At 38.8% G+C, this 17,747-nt stretch overlaps 1 protein-coding gene across 2 annotated transcripts in view; it reads right to left on the minus strand.

Annotated features, from left to right (window-relative positions):
- FMN1 (formin 1) overlaps positions 1 to 17,747 on the minus strand; it is a 444,801-nt gene that overhangs the window by 162,589 nt on the left and 264,465 nt on the right. For both annotated transcript variants that reach the window (XM_080658928.1, XM_080658929.1), the window contains one exon: positions 8,011 to 8,098. In XM_080658928.1, the coding sequence (XP_080515054.1) occupies positions 8,011 to 8,098 (88 nt within the window). The remainder of the gene's footprint in view (positions 1 to 8,010; positions 8,099 to 17,747) is intronic.

Raw genomic sequence — 17,747 nt, forward strand, 5'->3', positions numbered from 1 at the left:
AACCCCAAAAGGGACACTTACTGAATCTCTTCCAAAACCTCAAAATCACTCATTGTTATAAAGTAAAAACCCCAATTCTTGCCCAAGTCCAGGCATGTACTATATGCCTGGAGGTGCCCAAGGTGCCATTTTATAGGTGCAATTAAAATTGTCCATGGTTCAAACCTCAAAGAAGGGCTACGGCATAGAATTTACACCATTTCCCCTCCTTCCTCTCTCTCTTCTCTGTAGGGCAGTGGAATGAGAAACAGTTTGGGTTAAGCTGCTTCTGTTCTTCCATTAGTTCTGGTTCTTTCAAGCCAAAATTACATTCCAGTCAGATTGGATGGTCTCAGCCAGTGCCTGAAGGTAAAGTACAAAGAATGGCCACCTTCTGCTCTCTGGATGCAGCTCGGAGTGAAGGAATGTACAGTGGTTCAAAAAGAGGTGGGCGGACCCCGGCTCCTCAGGTGTTTTAGATTCAGTGGGAGGATGAGAAAGGTGGGAGAGGAAAGGGCAGCATTAGAACTACTGTTTATATTTATTTAAAGATTTTTAAAAATTGAGCTCGGCTGATATTTAATAAGCTGATTGACCCTGGCAGCTTCATTCAGAATATCTGCAGGTCATGACTGCATGTCACCTTGGGTGGGCAAAGGCCTTCATACGTGCATCCTCACGTGTTCTTTTACTTTCAACATATTGTGATGGGGGAGGGAGGCAATTAAATAAAGGTTTCTGATTCTAAAATCTGGTTTTAACTAAATTTGACAAAACAAACAAGTTGGCTTCAAAAGGTTCCTGGAGAGAAACCCCAGATTGAAGATAATCCATCAACAATAAGAAAATGACAGAGCAGACACTTTGATTGTTAGTACAAGTTCTTCATCAGCCATGGAATGAATTAAAAGCAAGGACACTCGAATCAGATTTGCCAAGACTCTGACCTCCGTAAGTCATAACAGAATTTATCAAGGGACTGTTTGAAATCTGGGTTTTAGTCCACTATTGTTAAGAATGAGCCTCCCCCTATTTATATATTGAGCCTTGAGATATTAGCTAATGAGAACCCAAAGCCATCAAAATTAGCAAGATATTTAAATTATTATTAATCTTGTTTTAATTAATATTTTTGCATATGTTTCAAAATGTCAGTATTAGTTCTGACACACATTTACATGATGTACATGTTTTAGAAAATATACCCTGAGGAGCAGGCTCTAAAAGTTTTTATTGATTTGAGTACACAGTACAAATTTAGGAGACCAACTGCTTTTGAGAATAGGGTCTTCTAGGCTAGAATCTCAATGTTCCTCAGGAAAGTCCTAGACAAACATGGTGAACTTCAGATGCCTGGTTAAATTAATTCTGTTTAGCCCTGGTCGGGCGGCTCAGGTGGTTGAAGTGTCATCCTGTCCACAAAATGGTTGCACGTTCCATCCTTGGTCGGGGCACATATGAGAGGCAACAGATGTGTTTCTCACATCGATGTTTTTTCTCTCCCTCTAAAAATCAATAAAAACATATCATGGGGTGAGGATTAAAAATTAATTATGTTTTATAAAACTAGCATAAACCTTGACAGATATTTCTAGAAATTATTAGGCAAAAGTGAGCAAAGTCCAGTGGGCATTCTCAGATCTGAGATTCAGACTCTGAGCATATAACTAACTGGCATCCTCTTACATTTTAATTTAAAATGTACATTTGAAATAGAAAAATAATCTTTGATGCTGCTGCACTCCCAAACTGAGATTCTGGGCTAGTAGAAACTAAACTGAAAAATGTTTTATTTTGATGTTAGATTAAATGTTATAAATATAAATTCTGAGTGTACGGGAAATTTCCAAATGAGTGCCAGGAGGTTTCTGGCACCCAGTCTGTTGCAATGCATACGGAGGTTTATATCAAGAATAGTCAACAGCAATTTTCCATCCCCCTGGGAGAAGAATAAGAGGAAATCACTAACGTGGAATGAAAACACTAATTTGCAATCATGCAGGCAGTAACTGTGCCCAAGGATGCCAAAATGCTTTTAAATGCAAGTCATCCAGTTTAGTGGATGGATGAAGTAAATCACTTATTTAGAGCCTCTCCTGGATCACATACAAGCGCTGTGGGCATTATGGTCAGTCTCCTGAAACCACTCTTCCTCCGTGACTAAGATCCTGCCTTAGCCATGCAGGGCTTTAAACTGCAGGCAGTACTGGATTTGGCTTTCTCCTACAAGATGCCAATTCCATCTTGGGTAGAGAGAAACAGAGAGAGGCCGTTACCTTTCTGGGGATGTTATATTTCTAACCTAGCTCTATCTACTTAGCATTAGGCCAGAATGTTCAGATGCTCTTTGAATACTTCAGCTTAAATATATCCAGTAATTTCAGATTCAAATAATCCAAAACAGAATTGACCTTTCTGCTTCTACCCAAGCTTTTCCTCCTCTAGTTCCAGTTTATGTTTTCAACATCATTATACACATGCTTGTTAAGGCCAGAAACCCAAGGTACATATAAGACTTCTTCAACAATGCTTGCATCTGATATGACTAATTAGCAATTCTTTCTCCAAATATCCCTTATATAGTGTCTCCTCCTCTAAATTTCTACAGACACAATCTTAGTTCTGGCTTTTATCATTTATCTCAAAAATCACAATCCCAACCCTGGCCGATGTGCTCAATGGTTAGAGTGTCAGCCCCTGCACTGAAGGGCTTCAGGTTCAATTCCTAGTCAAGGGCACATGCCTGGGTTGCAGGCTCGATCCCTGGCCCTTGTCGGGGTGCATGCAGAAAGCAATCAATCGATATGTCTCTCTCACACCGATGATTCTCTCTCTTCCCCCGTCCCTTCCACTCTCTCTAAAAATCAATGGCAAAAATATCCTTGGGTGAGGATTAACAAAAAATAAAAAATAAATCCCAAACCCTTTCTAACAGATTTATCCACTTTCAGTACTTTTTTTTTTTTTTTTGTAGTCATTCAACAGACACTTGATGAATACCCAGGTGCCAGGCACAGTACAAGGTGCCAGGGACACCAGTGAGCAATCTCCCTCTTGGAGAGTATATTCTGGAGAGGAACATAAATGAGAACATAAGTAGATGAACAAAAACTATTAAGTGCTGTGTAGACTAGAAGAGAATTAACTCAAGGTGACTTAAATTAGGGAGGGGAGATCTGGAAAAGTATTTGAACCAGAGCGAATGGGCAGTGCTGTTCATTTGAAATGTGCTGTGCCTTCAAAGTCTCAGAGGAAGGAATGGCTATGCCCTTTTAAGGAATGAGAGGACCACTATGGTGAGAGGGCAGTGAGAGGGAAGCAAGCACAGTCAGCTGCAGTAGGTGATGCTCTCTGTGGCCAGAGCATGGCAGGCCCTGGAGGCCAGTCTTCCCCAGCCTGAAAGGTATTTCTGCACTCAAAGTCAGATCACACCACTGCCCATCTTCAATGCTGTCTCCCTGTTACTGATGGGATAATGTCCAAGTTCTGTGTGATGAGACTCAGAGCTCTTCCTGTGCTGGATGCTATGCCTTTCTAGCCTTGTGCCCTGAAACAGTCACATGTAATCTATACACTCAAGCTGGGCCTCCTTTACACATGCCTCCTTTCCATTGGAAAGGCTCCTCTGTGTGTGATGACCATCGTTTCACCCTCTAAGACTCATCTGAAGTTTTACAGGAGAAGACAAGACATTGCTTTGTTATTTCATGGGCGACTCTTGTAATCTTGGGCTGCTTTTTACATCTCTCTCACCATCCTGTGAACTCTTGAGAATCTTAGAGTCTGGATCTTGTATTGGTCATCATGGTACCTGATACAGAGCTGGCTTCAAAACATGTTTACTGAGAGAAGGAGGGAGGGAGGAAGGGAGGGAGGGAAGAAAGGAAGTTTTCTCCAAATGCACTAATGGAATACATGACATTCAGATTCCATCTAAGGTTCAATTTCTTTATTAAATCAAATCAAATTAAAAAAACATTTATTGAATGACTTTTACATATGATACATTAGCCCAATTAGTTGTACCAGTAAACAATGCTTAATTAGTGGAGAAATTCTTAGCAAAAAAAATGGAACATGACATAATGGAAGAGACACTGGCTCTCTACTTGCAGCTTTAAGACCTTGAGGTATAGAGCCCCAAATTGCACTTCTTGAGTACACACTACAGCCAGCATCTAGTGGACATTGGAGAAATTTCCACCCTACAAACAAGGAGAACAAGGTTTCTTTTTAAGACTTTAATCAGTAAAAACTGGATCACCCATCTGTGGGAGGTAATTGTGGACTGAAATACCCCAAACTATTATCTAGGTGACCAACCTGTAATCTCAGCAAAGGGGAAGAAGGCATAAACAATATATAGTGCCCAGAGGAGACAAGTGACATGGAGGTGATGATAAACAGATATGATAAATATTTTCATCATGACAAAGAAAAATTCTCTAAGTGAACACACTGGCTGTACGGCTTATACCTTAGTGCCTTATGAGTTTGAAAAGTGAAAGTTAGTGCATTTGTGCAGTGAAAAGATGAATACATGACCAGGAGGCTGAAGAACAATCTCTGAACTATGGTCATTTTACCACAGTTGTCGTGCTGTGCGACCTTGCCTGGCTGCCAGCGGGCCTGCCCCAATCAGATCTCACTGCAGCCACACACCCCACATTAAAACAAATGTTTTAGGCCAACGTCAGTACAGGGAGTCCTTTCATCAGGATGACAACACAAGGCCAAGTGCATTCCATTCACGACCAGACATGGACTCAGAATGAAATGTAACTGACATAGCCCAGCTCCTAAGTGACCTTCAGATGCCAGTGTCAGTCAAATGACTCTAAAGAAAAATTAAGCTCAGGTTATAGTGCCGTATTCATCTGGAGTGCATTACTAAATGAAGACATGAAATGGAGCTTAGAAGCCAACTCTGTGGTGGATTTCAGAGGTGCCTGGAGCAAGAGGAAAGTAAAATGGCGCCCACACGTCCCAGAAGCCTGCTATGCTACAATGATGTTTCTAATGCTCAAATGTTAGTTCACTGATGCTTCTCATAAACAAGTTCTTGTTCAGAGTAGAATATTGGAAAGGTCTCTTACATGACTCACAATGGGCATTCAATAACGCAAGGCTTATGGTCCTGAGTTGGTGACTGGGCTACCACATGGCTGGAGTGAATTTTACCCACATGGCAACCTGCTGTCCTACAGAAGGACATGCTGAGAAAGAACTGAATACAGTCTAAGGTGCTGTTGCCAGTGGGAAAGCTCATATCCATAGTGCTCTGCACCCTGGTGGTGAGACCACGCATGCTTGGCTTCCCCAGGCTTCTGAAGAGTGGTGTTGTTTAGGACAAGACTCTGCCACTGAACCTGGAAGGACTGTTTTCTAATTTCAATGACGACATCAAAAATGTTAGGATCCTGGACACAGGACAGTACACTTCCCTGCTGATCGTTTTCTGTTTTGTTTTATTTTTGCATTTTTCCTTTGTCCTAGCAGCATAATTTCCTGGTTTGAATTTACCCAAAACTCAGTTCTTCTAGAAGACCTAGTGCCTAAAGTTACTAAAGAATTCCTTTCTAATTCTGATGGCGGACTTTTTTCTAGCCATCCTCTGCCTCTAATTCAAATCAATTACTCCAACATCTTTGGATGTTTAATATTCATAGTTATGTATTTAGTTCTACTCTTAAGCTTAAATATTAAAAATAGACAGCTTATTTGAATATATTTTTATTGATTTCAGAGAGGAAGGAAGAGGGAGAGATAGAAACATCAGTGATGAGAGAATCATTGATTAGCTGCCTTCTGCATGCCCCCTACTGGGGATTGAGTCTGCAACCCAGGCATGTACCCCAACTGGGAATTGAACCCTGACCTCCTGGTTCATAGGTCGATGCTCATCTACTGAGCCACACCAACTGGACCTAGACAGCTTATTTGAATACTCTGAAAACCTTTTAGTTTTATGTGGAATTTTTAATGTTTGCAATAAAGCAAAATGTTAAGACCTTATCAAAGCTCCTTTGAGAAGAAGAGTAGTGTGTAAAAGTATCATAAGCATTTTTTAGTTCAAGACCTGTGGGAGTCTTCTGCTGGCTACCAAAGCAAAATAACTTTGAGGCAACTCGGACTGAAACCTGGGTAGTGTGGTTTGAGAGTGTCTCCACTGTTACACTCATGCTAAATTCTACTGAAAGTGTCTACAAGAGACTGTATTACTACTCAGAAAATATTCTCAGTGACATGTTAAAATAACGATTTATAGCCCTGGTTGGTGTAGTTAAAAGTGGTTAGTGCCAGCCTGCACACCAAAGGGTCTCAGGTTTTATTCCCTGTCTAGGGCATGTACTTGGGTTGCAGGTTCGATGCCTGACCCTGGTCGGGCACCTGCGGGAAGCAACCAAGTCTCTCTCTCTCACTGATATTTCTCTCTCTCTCTCTCTCTCTCTCTCTCTCTCTCTCTCTCTCTCTCTCTCTCTCTCTCTTTCTCTGTCTCTTCTTTCCCTCTTCTCTCCCTCTCCCTTCCTCCTTTTCACTCTCTACAAAGCAATGGAAAAATATCCTTGTGTGAGGATTAACAACAACAATAACAAAAAGATTTACATTTAATTGATTACTAAGAAAGGGGAGTATTATTTTAATGCAAGATGAAGATTTCAAAAGGCAAAATCGCTTTGGGTCAACTTTTATACTAAGAAAAATATATACAGGTAAAATTTCCTCTTTAAATGTCCCATTTCAAACTGAGCCAAAGACAACCAAATTGAAATAGTGTCATTTGAAAAAAAGAAGGGATTAACAAACAATAACAGAACAAGTAGATAAATCAATGAGTTTCAAGGTCCTTGAGAATATTATCTTAAGCAAAATAAGTCAGAAAAAGCTAAGAACCATATGATTACACTCATATGTGGGATATAAAACTGAAACTCAGACACAGACAACAATATGGTGGTTAGCATAGGGAAGGGGGAGGGGCATGGTAAAGGGTAAAGGGAACCAAATATATGGTGACAGAAGATTATTTGACTTTGGGTGGTGGAAACACAATGCAATATACAGACTGTGTATCAGAGAAATGTACACTTGAAAACTATATGGCCCTCTTAACTAATGTCACCCCAATACGTTTTATTTAAAAAAGAAAGACCAAAAAAAAAAAAAAAACAACAAAAAGTAGAAAAAGTGTTTCTCCAGAATAGTGTCCCAAGTAATGAAGAAATGATGGAATTTGTATATTATTATTTTTAAAACTTCTAATAAAATAATGAATCTAGGTAAAGATCGTTAGTGCTCACTAACATCATAAAGAGATGACCAGATATGATGTACTTCTTGATAGAATATTCAATAGAATCTATAAAGTATTCCCCTCCCCCCGCCCGTTCAGGTTAAGTCTCTAGAGCAAACTAACAGTTTATAGGAACCATAGGGGACAGAAGAACGTAATAAAAACATGGCAATACAATCAGCAAATCTTGTGGGAAACTCCACAGGACAAAATGACATGGTTTCGTCAAAATATTAATTACAAAGGGCAAAAAAAAAAAAGATGGATGGTAGAAACTTTTAGATCAAAAGAAACCTGAGAGACACATCAAAGGCAATGCATAAAATTTGTTTGGATCCTCAATCAAACTAACTATAAACAAAAGGATGAATTAGTGAGTATACAGACAATCAGGGAAATTAGAACTACTACATATTTGATGATCTTGAGAAATCACTGTAAATGTTTTTAAGTGCATGATAATGGCACTGGAGTTATGCTTGAGAAATATCCTTATCTTTTAGCCATGTACTAACATTTTTAACAAATGAATTATGTCTGAGTTTTGCTTCATAATAATCTAGTTGGTGGAGAAAGGGTGTTTCAGATGAAATAAGAGTAAGCTGGTTGTTCTGTAGCTGGACAGTGGGCACATGGGATTCACTATGGCACCCTAATTTTGTATATGTTTGAAATCTTTCACAATAAAATGCTGAAAAAAATTAAAATTTTGGGGAAAAATGATAGAGAAGACTTACCCTGCTGGATATCCTTCATTTCTAAATGCAAACTAGATATCAAGATTCCCACAGTTTGAGATCGTTTTCCATCCAATAACTTGATGATCTGGAATTTAAACATAAAATTAACACAAGCTCAAATGACCATGCAATCTTTAGGAAGTATATAAAAAAATTAAGATTTTTAGATACTCTGATTATTGAACTAAATGGACACTATAATTACTTTATTTTAATAACCCTTTAATTTAAAAGTAACTTATCCACAACTAAAGATATTTTAGAAAATAAAGAAAAAAAAAACACCATCCCAAATTCCACCAATCTAATACAAGCACACAAAATCTTTATAATATTGGTATATCTAAACAATGAGATATTATTCAAACATAAAGTGATGATTCATGCCACAACATGGATGAATGTGAAAATATCATGCTAAAGGAAAGAAACCAGTCACAAAGGCAATATTATACGATTTCCACTTACATGAAATGTCCAGAAGAGACAAATGTATAATAGAGACCCAAAATAGATTAGTGATTGCCTAGGGCTGGGCGGGCGTGTTGGGGAAAGTGGAGTCAACAGCTAAAGGGTTCAAGGTTCTTTTGAGGGTGATGAAAATGTTTTAAAATTTATAATGGCGATGGTTGCACATACCTGTGAATACACTAAAAAACACTGAATTGTATACTTTAAATAGATAAATTATATGGTGTATGAATTATACCTCAATAAAGATGTTTTTAAAAAGAGACAAAAATCTTTATAATATTGTTCTCTAATCTTTTATTCAAACACATCTTAACTAAGTTGTAATTGCAATATATGGCAATTTTATATATAACTTTTTTACTTATCATTGGCATATTTTCATGTTGCTGCTTTTTAAAAAAAATGGTTGTTTTTTTTTTTTTTTTTTCAAGAGAGGAAGGGATAGGGAAAAAGAGAGAGTGAAACATTGATGTGAGAGTGCAGCATTGATTGGCTGCTTCCTGCATAACCCCTACTGGGGATTGAGCCACAACTTTGGGCATGTGCCCTTGACTGGGAATCGAACTAGCAACTTCCTGGGTGTACAGGAGGATGCCCAACCAACTGATCCACACTGGGCTTCATGTTGCTACTTTTTAAGTCTCTTCATAGCCTCCATTCTTGGCTGTGTTATCCGCTGAGTGGTTTAGGGGAAAGATCACTGTGATTTTGACTGAGCAGTTTACCAGTGATATGACTTCAGAAAAGTGACTTAACCACTAGGTATTCAACTTCTTCATCATGAAGCAGGGCTGACCAACTTAGCTGTACATTTATTCTAGAAATTAAATGACAATGTGGGTAAAGCACCTAATAAAGTTCTTGACATAGATTATTTAAATAAATTTTCCCTGTTTTGGAGAGTTAGATTGTTTCATATTTGTATTATTAATAATATAAGCAAGATAATACTTTGCACATAAAGCTTTAATTTTAAATTATTTAAGTTTGTTCCTTTATAATAATACTAGAGGCCCAGTGCACGAAATGCATGCACGAGGAGGGGAGGGTGTCCCTCAGCTCTGCCTGCACCCTCTCCAATCTGGGACCCCTTGAGGGATGTCTGACTGCCCGTTTAGGCCCGATCACGTGGGCAGTCAGACATCCCTCTCACAATCCAGGACTGCTGGCTCCCAACCGCTCACCTGCCTGCCTGCCTGATTGCCCCTAACCGCTTCTGCCTGCCAGCCTGATCACCCCCTAACCCAGCCGTGGGCAAACTACGGCCCGTGGGCCGGATCTGGCCCGTTTGGCTGTTCTATCTGGCCCGCAGAGCCGAAAGAGCGGAGGGTTCTCTTGCTCTCCCCTCCGCTCCTTTACTTTGAATTTATATTAGTTCACACAAACACTCCATCCATGCTTTTGTTCCAGCCCTCCGGTCCAGTTTAAGAACCCATTGTGGCCCTCGAGTCAAAAAGTTTGCCCACCCCTGCCCTAACCACTCCCCTGCCACCCTGATCGACGCCTTAACTGCTCCCCTACCGGCCTGATTGTCCCTAACTGCCACCCCCATGCTGGCCTGGTCCCCCCCAACTGCCTCCCCTGCAGGCCTGGTTCCCCACAACTGCCCTCCCCTGCAGGCTTGGTCCCCCACAACTGCCCATCCTGCTGGCCTGGTCTCCCCCAATTGCCCTCCCCTGCTGGGCTGATCACCCACAACTGCCCTCTCCTGCAGGCCATCTTGTGGCAGCCATCTTGTGTCCACATGGGGGCAGCCATCTTTGACCACATGGGGGGCCATCTTGTGTGTTGGAGTGGTGGTCAATTTGCATATTACTCTTTTATTAGATAGGATATATGCATATCAAAACTTTTACAATTTTTTAAAGAAACTCCAAATAGCTCACTGCCAATTATTTCACCCTTTATGACTATTCCATAGAAAGTTCCTCATAGTTTTGTTTCCTCTAACCCTGGTAAGCCAAATAAGTTCCTAATAACATATCACACAGTGGTCACTAAGGGGAAAAGGTTATCTTTTTCTCAGTGGACATGGCTACAAAAATCAATATGACATGCACTCAAAACATCACCAATTCTTGTGGGTTTTTTTTTAAGGCACTTTCTTGGGTAAAATACAAATTAAACAGCTATGCTTCCTCTCCTACCAAGGTACATATAAACTTACCAAAATATAGTGAAGACAAGATTAAACAGTAACTAGCACCTGCTTGTATATTAGTACTAGACTAGCTGAATTGTTTGCTGATTGAACAGTAAGAGATACCATGAATTTGTTCCAACCAAGATTGTCTAATTGTGTAAATTGTCTAATTACCTATCAATTGATCGATCCTGAACCAATTATTGCCAGACCTTTGTCTTTTCTTTCCTTATTGCCAGCCCTTTTCTTTTCTTTCTTTCTTTTTAAAAAATCTTTATTGTTGAAAGTATTAGCCCTGTGTTTTTCATTTCTCTGCTCAGAATGGCTACTTTTATATAACTATCAGAACTAAAATATAGTAAATACCAAGTTTTCATCAAGATAAAAATAAAATCTGATTTTTCAGTCTAATGTGCTTAATAATTTCAACCTTAGCCTTAGAGAAAAATTCTGGGGCATACAGAATTTCAAGAATTGTAAAATAAATGAAGAATAAACTTGGTATTATTTATTTATTTATTTGTATATAAAAGCAAAAGCAGAGGAGGAAGAGATTATATATAATTGAGTATCTTCTTTAAAAGTGCAAAGTCTGGCCTTTTCTTCGAGAACACAAATTTAAAGTGAAATGCTATTTAAAAGTCCAGTACCAAGTTTAAAAAACCCACATAAGTTTTAAATAAATATTTAAGCACTCTAGACTCTGGGGGTGGAAGATGACGGTCTGTTCAAGTTTGTAGAGCTTAGTGATTTTTTAAAAATTGCTGAAAAGAATCAAAAAGGCAAATAAAACCATCACCTGAGCTAATTGCAAATTCAAATTCAAAAGAAGAAAGGCTTTGGGAATTGACTAGATTTATCCTTAAATGTCCAGGATAGTGACTGATACAACCTTGGCCATGGCATGAACATCAATGTCAAGGAGAAAGGTATGAGAATCAAATGTATGACAAGATCACAACTGGGTAGCAAAGATTCCTTCAAATAAACATTCCCCTAGCTATCCAGTTAGAGTTCTGAAAACCAGGGTAATGCAGTCTACCTACAGAGAAGACAAAGTTCAAATGCCAGTTTTTCTATTAGCTAATTAAAAAAAGGCAAGAGAGCAACCTCAAGAGAACTGAGAGAAAGAGAGGCTGAGAGATTGAGATCATCTGTCATTAGGAAACCAGCAAATCCATCCCCACCTCATTGCTCAATCAGGCTGAACTTTGGAAAGGGTGTCACCACAGTCAGTCATCCTTGCAATTTTGTCTGATGACTTGGCATGGCAGAAGTTTAGAGAGAGAATGCTACTTTTAGCTGAACCAAAAACCTTAAGAGTTTTCTGAAATAGTTGGCATCAATTTACACTCCTACCAAGTATATGAGAGTGACCATTTTCCTGTTCCCTCACCCACTGTGGGTATTATAAATTTTAAAAATGTTGGCCAATATGATAGATTAAAATGTTTTTATCAATAATCTGCATTTTTAATTATTTAATGGTAAGGTTAGGCATTTGGTTCTTGGTCACATGTTCTTGTGAATTGTTTTTTGTATAATTTTTGCTGTTTTCCTTTACTAAGTCCCTTAAGCTGGTACAGTGCAAAAAAATTTAAATAAGAACATAACTCATATGATTTCACTCATACGTGGGATATAAAACTGAGAACAACAAATGAATAAACAAGAAAAATAAACAAAAACTCATAGACACAGAAAATAGTATGGTGGTTGCCAGAGGGAAGGGGGTGAAGGTAGCAATAGGTAAAGTGGATACAATTTTAGGTGGTGAGCACACAATGCAATATACAGATCATGTATCATAGAAAAATACACCTGAAGCCTATAATCTTATTAACAATGTCATCCTATTAAATTAGAAAAGAAGAACATAGCTGAATTCATAAGAAGAGATATACACAGAGATTGCTGTGGATAAGGGGCATCTTCTAAGGGAAGGAGAGAGAACTACCTTGTACTGCACCCCTACTAAATGCTAGGTATTGTGCTCACAACTAATCCAAATGAATAGTTGTGAATTGAGGGCAGTGAGCACCACAATATTGTAAACTGTATTCCTTTAGTATCCCCCTCCGTCGCCCTGTGGCTTTCTAAAGCGATAACAATACTTCAGCTCAAGAGTCCTGTGAAGTGAGTGTAGTCACCTCACCCCTAGGACCTTAAAGCAAGGCTCACAGAAATAGAATACTGTTCTGCTAAAAAAAAAAAAAAAAAAAAAAAAAAAAAAAAAAAAAAAGAATACTGTTCTGCTAACCCAATACTGCTTTTTGATATGTGATCAAATCTCACAGTCCTTAGCCAGATATATACCTACTAGTGGCCTGGTGCATGGATTCGTGCACATTGAAAGGAAATTAATTAGAAGAAATATTTTAATATTGCTATTCACCTTTTCTCTATAATAGAAGTGTCAACCAAATTCACGATCAACAATGACAGATGGAAACACACATGTGCAATTGGTGCCAGTGAGAGCTTTATATGTATCGCGCATTCGCGAGTCAACTTAGCCTTTTATAGATATAGAACACACTTGCTTAATTAACCTGCCTTCTGACTTAGCTAAACTTTTTCCAGCCCAGTGAAGCACCCCAACTTCTCTTTCAGGTAATTGTCAGCAACATAGTATTAAATATCAACACGAAGCAGATTATTATTGTAGATCACGCAGGGAGAACAAAGGATAAAATATGTAACTGCAGCAGTGTTTGACTATATTCTGTGCAGTGAGAAAACCTGAAGTCATTTTCAAGGTTCACCATTTCTTACTTCTTTTCAGTTGGGTCAAGTTTCTAAACTTTCTAAATTTTCATTTTCGGCTAAAGAAAAGAAAATAGGATTCCACTGAGACTCTATCTACCTACTCCAGGACTTCTGTGAGGATCAAATTAGATGAGGCATGGGAAAACACTTTACAGACATTTGGTTACAGTGTAAAGTGTTTCCACCTGGCTATAAAGCAAGTCGTGTTCCTGGGCTGAAGAAACTGCAAGGAGACTAGTCATCGCTAGGGAGAGGAAGCTGGGTGTAGCTATGTGAATTACCCGGATGGAGGGAAGGACACTTAGCATATTAGCCTTTTATATACATAGATAATCTGAGGTGTTTACTTTCACACCAGAGTATTTAGGAAGAAAACATTAAGAAGGGAAAGAAACAAATACAAAGAAAACTGATGGAGGGAATAAAAAAGGGGAAAAAAAGAACAGATTTGGAACCTGACAAAAGTTTTTTAAAAAGATGTTTAATTAGTTGTCAATCAAGAATTATTACATCATTTAAAAAATAATATTTTAGGATCATGGTGAAGTTTCAAATAACCAGATACAATTTATGTAGAATATTCTGTTAAATGAAAATTCCTTTTTTTTTTATTGTACTATATGAATTCTCGGTAAGCCAACTTCAAGACAGATAAAGTAAACTTCAAAAATTTCTCTCTGAAGAAAAAGAGCATATTACAAGAAGATAAACTAATATTGTGTATTTATTCTCCCCAATCTACCAGCTTCTCTAATATATTCTGGGCTTGAAAAAAATCAAATGCAACCACCTACACCTTCCATATTCACATTACTGAACAGTATGGACTGGTGATCATAATGACCACCTGAAAAATTTTTAGAAATATAAGTTGCCTGAGATTGTCTGATATTTATCAGTTTGCCCTTTTTATAGCAAGAAATTTAATTAATACATTAAAAAATAACCACAGCATTTTATTTAAAAATATTTTTTATTATATTTCAGAGAGGAAGGGAGAGGGAGAAATAGAAATGTCAATGATGAGAGAGAATCATTGACTGACTGCCTCCCTACTGGAGATGGAGCCCACAACCCAGACATGTGCCCTGACCAGGAATTGAACTGTGACCTCCTGGTTCATAGGTTGAGGCTCAACCACTGAGCCATTCCGGCCAGGCACAACATTTTAAATATAAAAGATATATCCAACCATTTAGGAATTAAAAAATTTAATTAATCATCACCAAACCATTCTTTCAGCATTCTGGTTATTATTATCTGGTGCTACTTCAACAGTTTTTAAAAGTCATCTGGCCCAAGTCAAAGGTTCCCAGCAATATAATAATCTTAAGTAGAAATACAAATTAAAACTAAGAACTGTAGCATAAAACAATGCAGGTCTCCCTTCTGGCTTTTCTCTTTAGCGTGCTGAGCTTCATGGCCTCTTGGCCGGCTATAGTGACTGGCATCATAGTCTGGTGACTGGTTATTAAGAGAAAAGTCAAGAGATCAGTGATCAGCCTCCTGCTCTCCTAGGCTGCCCTGACTCATCATCCCACCAATGCTGAAACGCAGTCAGTCCAATACAACAGCATTCACCAAACGTAGACTCCTGTCAGTGTGCCGTGAGGTATGTAAAAATTAAAAATAGTATATGTCTATGCATGTATCTGAGTGTATGAACATGTATACAAACTCATTCAATGGGAGCTCAAAGACTAGTTTAAACGGAAACATATAAATAAGTTTGATACAAGGAAGTTATTTACAGAACTCTGATAACAAAAGAAGTTTCTAATTATTCTTAGGTATATAATCCCTAAAAATTCAAGGACTCAATGAAAGGTGGGGTTATGAATGAGATGGCTGTTTCAGGCATAGCCTTCCATGGATACTTTGGAAGCAGGTCCCAAAGTGTTAAATTCAGTGCCTTTTTCCTGAAACAAAAGGCCAGGTCTCACCTTCAGAAAACCTCCTTCCAAAGGTGAGTTGAGAAATAAGTTCTGTAACTCATATTCTGGATATCCACGTATAAAGGCTATATCCATTCTGCAAGGCCTCCAGGGTGAAGGCTCCCCTAGGCACTAAGATCAGCCAGCAGGAGAGGCTTACACCCCATGGAAGACCTTGAGGTCAGTCCACCATGTTTGATTGGTTGGACATTGGTAGGAGTCCTGACTATTATTCCACAACTTTATAATACGCATTTCAAATGAATGTTTTTCCAAGTATATGTGGATCCAGTAGACAAAATTATGCCTTGAGGCTCCCAACATGACTCTTTCCACATGTGTTCTTGGAAAAAAGGGCACACTCCAGGCTATTCAGGAAGATACTTCAGCAAACCTTTATAGGAGAGCATGAGTAGGTGTAAAAGTTTGCTATCCAATGTATACTCTGGTTGAAGTGGATTTTGGAATCATTTAACCCTTAGCATTAAAGAAACCCTCAAATGTTGCCTATCTTATCCTTCTGCTTCTGGATTGGTCCAGAAGCCCAGATATTTAAGGATGGGCTTTACTTAGGAAGAATGCTCACACTTTTAAATTTAAAGATTACTATAGGTAGCCTGGTTGGCATAGCTCAGTGGTTGAGTGTCCACCCAGGAACCAGGAGGTCACTGGTTCAATTCCCGGTCAGGGCACATGCTGGGGTTGTGGGCTCAATCCCCAGTGTGGGGCGTGCAGGAGGCAGCCGATCAATGATTCTCCCTCATCATTGATGTTTCTATCTCTTTCTCCCTCTCCCTTACTCTATGAAATCAGTAAAAATATAATTTTAAAAAGAAATTATTACAGTATATTTCATACAGACACACAAATTTATAGCCATTTTCTACACCAAACAAACAAAACGCAGTCCTACCTCAGCTAACTATAAACATAACCTAAACTTCTCATGCTATTCCTATACCAAGATTACTCCCATACCCATTTTTCATTCTTCTTTGTCCTCATATGAATATTCTTGATTTGTTTAATCTTCAAAATCATTTTCTAGAATTAAGTAACTTTTGGCACCAAAGCATTTTATTTTTTCTGACTCAAATTCCTCCTGCTTCCATGTCAACCTTTTTCTGCTCCCAGTGAAGCCAGACAATAGCCAGTCTCACCATCTCCAACACAAAGCTCCTTCATAAACCTCAAGACCATCTTTTTTTTTTTTTTAACAAGAGATGCTTTATATCAAATCCTTAAAAATTCATGTTTGAGAAACGTTAGTAAGCCCTCAGTTTATCTTGGTCCTGTCTGGAGTCAGCTGAACTTGGCAGCACAAGGCCTTCTCCCAGGTATAATTACAGTCTGCAGGAGAATGCAATTTGTGCAGCATTCCACTGGCCTACAAGATGACCTTGTGCAGGGGCAAATTCACAGGTTGCATTAAACCCTATTAGACATGCCTAGTTTAAGGCCAAGCCTTTCCAGACCTCCGCTGCATGCTAGGATTAGGGCATGTCACACATGCGTACTATTATAACGCAGAAGGAACTCTCAAAATGCCTGCCAGAGGGGGGAAAGCAGGCCCACACCCCACACTGTCTAAACCTGCACCTTGAGCCAGTGTATCCAAATTATTATTATTTCTTACATGTGTGGATTGTTTGAAAAACCTGCCTCTTTGAATAAGAATTAAGACTAGAAATGGGAAGAAAGATTTGCTGCACTGGAAAACCACACCCTGACTACTCAGCTAGAAAAGTCTTGCCAGACAGACTGAGAAATAATTCCTGCCAGGTCCAGTGGGACTTTCTCATCTACATAAAACCCGTATATATCTCCAGCTTGTGCCTGAGTTTGGAAGACATGGCCAGAAGTAAAAATAAAAATACACGGTCTGAACATGCCATGAATGCTGGAAGCTTGCTCAGTGAGTGCATTTGGCATAGCTACAAAATGAAGATAATCATACAAGCCTTCTTCCAGAGAGCCTTCCTAGCTGGAAATAAAGATGACTCTATACCTCCACCCTCACTGGACACCAAACACTCTCGAACCTACACCAGATCAAGTAGGTATTCTCTTCTTTGGCTTAGTCCTCACTGTGACTTTTCTCATTTTCAGTTCCAGGATTTCCATCTCCAACAAAGTCAGTTTTATCATAGAACCCGGAGAATAGGTTCCAGGCCTAAGTAAATACAGCCACACGAGGTATCACCAATAAACTTTTCCTAGGCACTGAAGGCAAATAAGGGCTTGTTACTCCTTTACTGTCCAAATCACCCTCCCTCAACGAAGAGCAAACAAATAAAGGATCCACATATGAGCAGATATTTGCTTTTATGACAATGGTATATATATACACATCCATCCAAATGTAGAACATTTTCAATATTAAAGAACAAATTCTCAGGAAGATTGACTGCCTC

This window comes from Plecotus auritus, assembly GCF_963455305.1.
Source record: "Plecotus auritus genome assembly, chromosome: 1".
NCBI lineage: Eukaryota > Metazoa > Chordata > Mammalia > Chiroptera > Vespertilionidae > Plecotus > Plecotus auritus.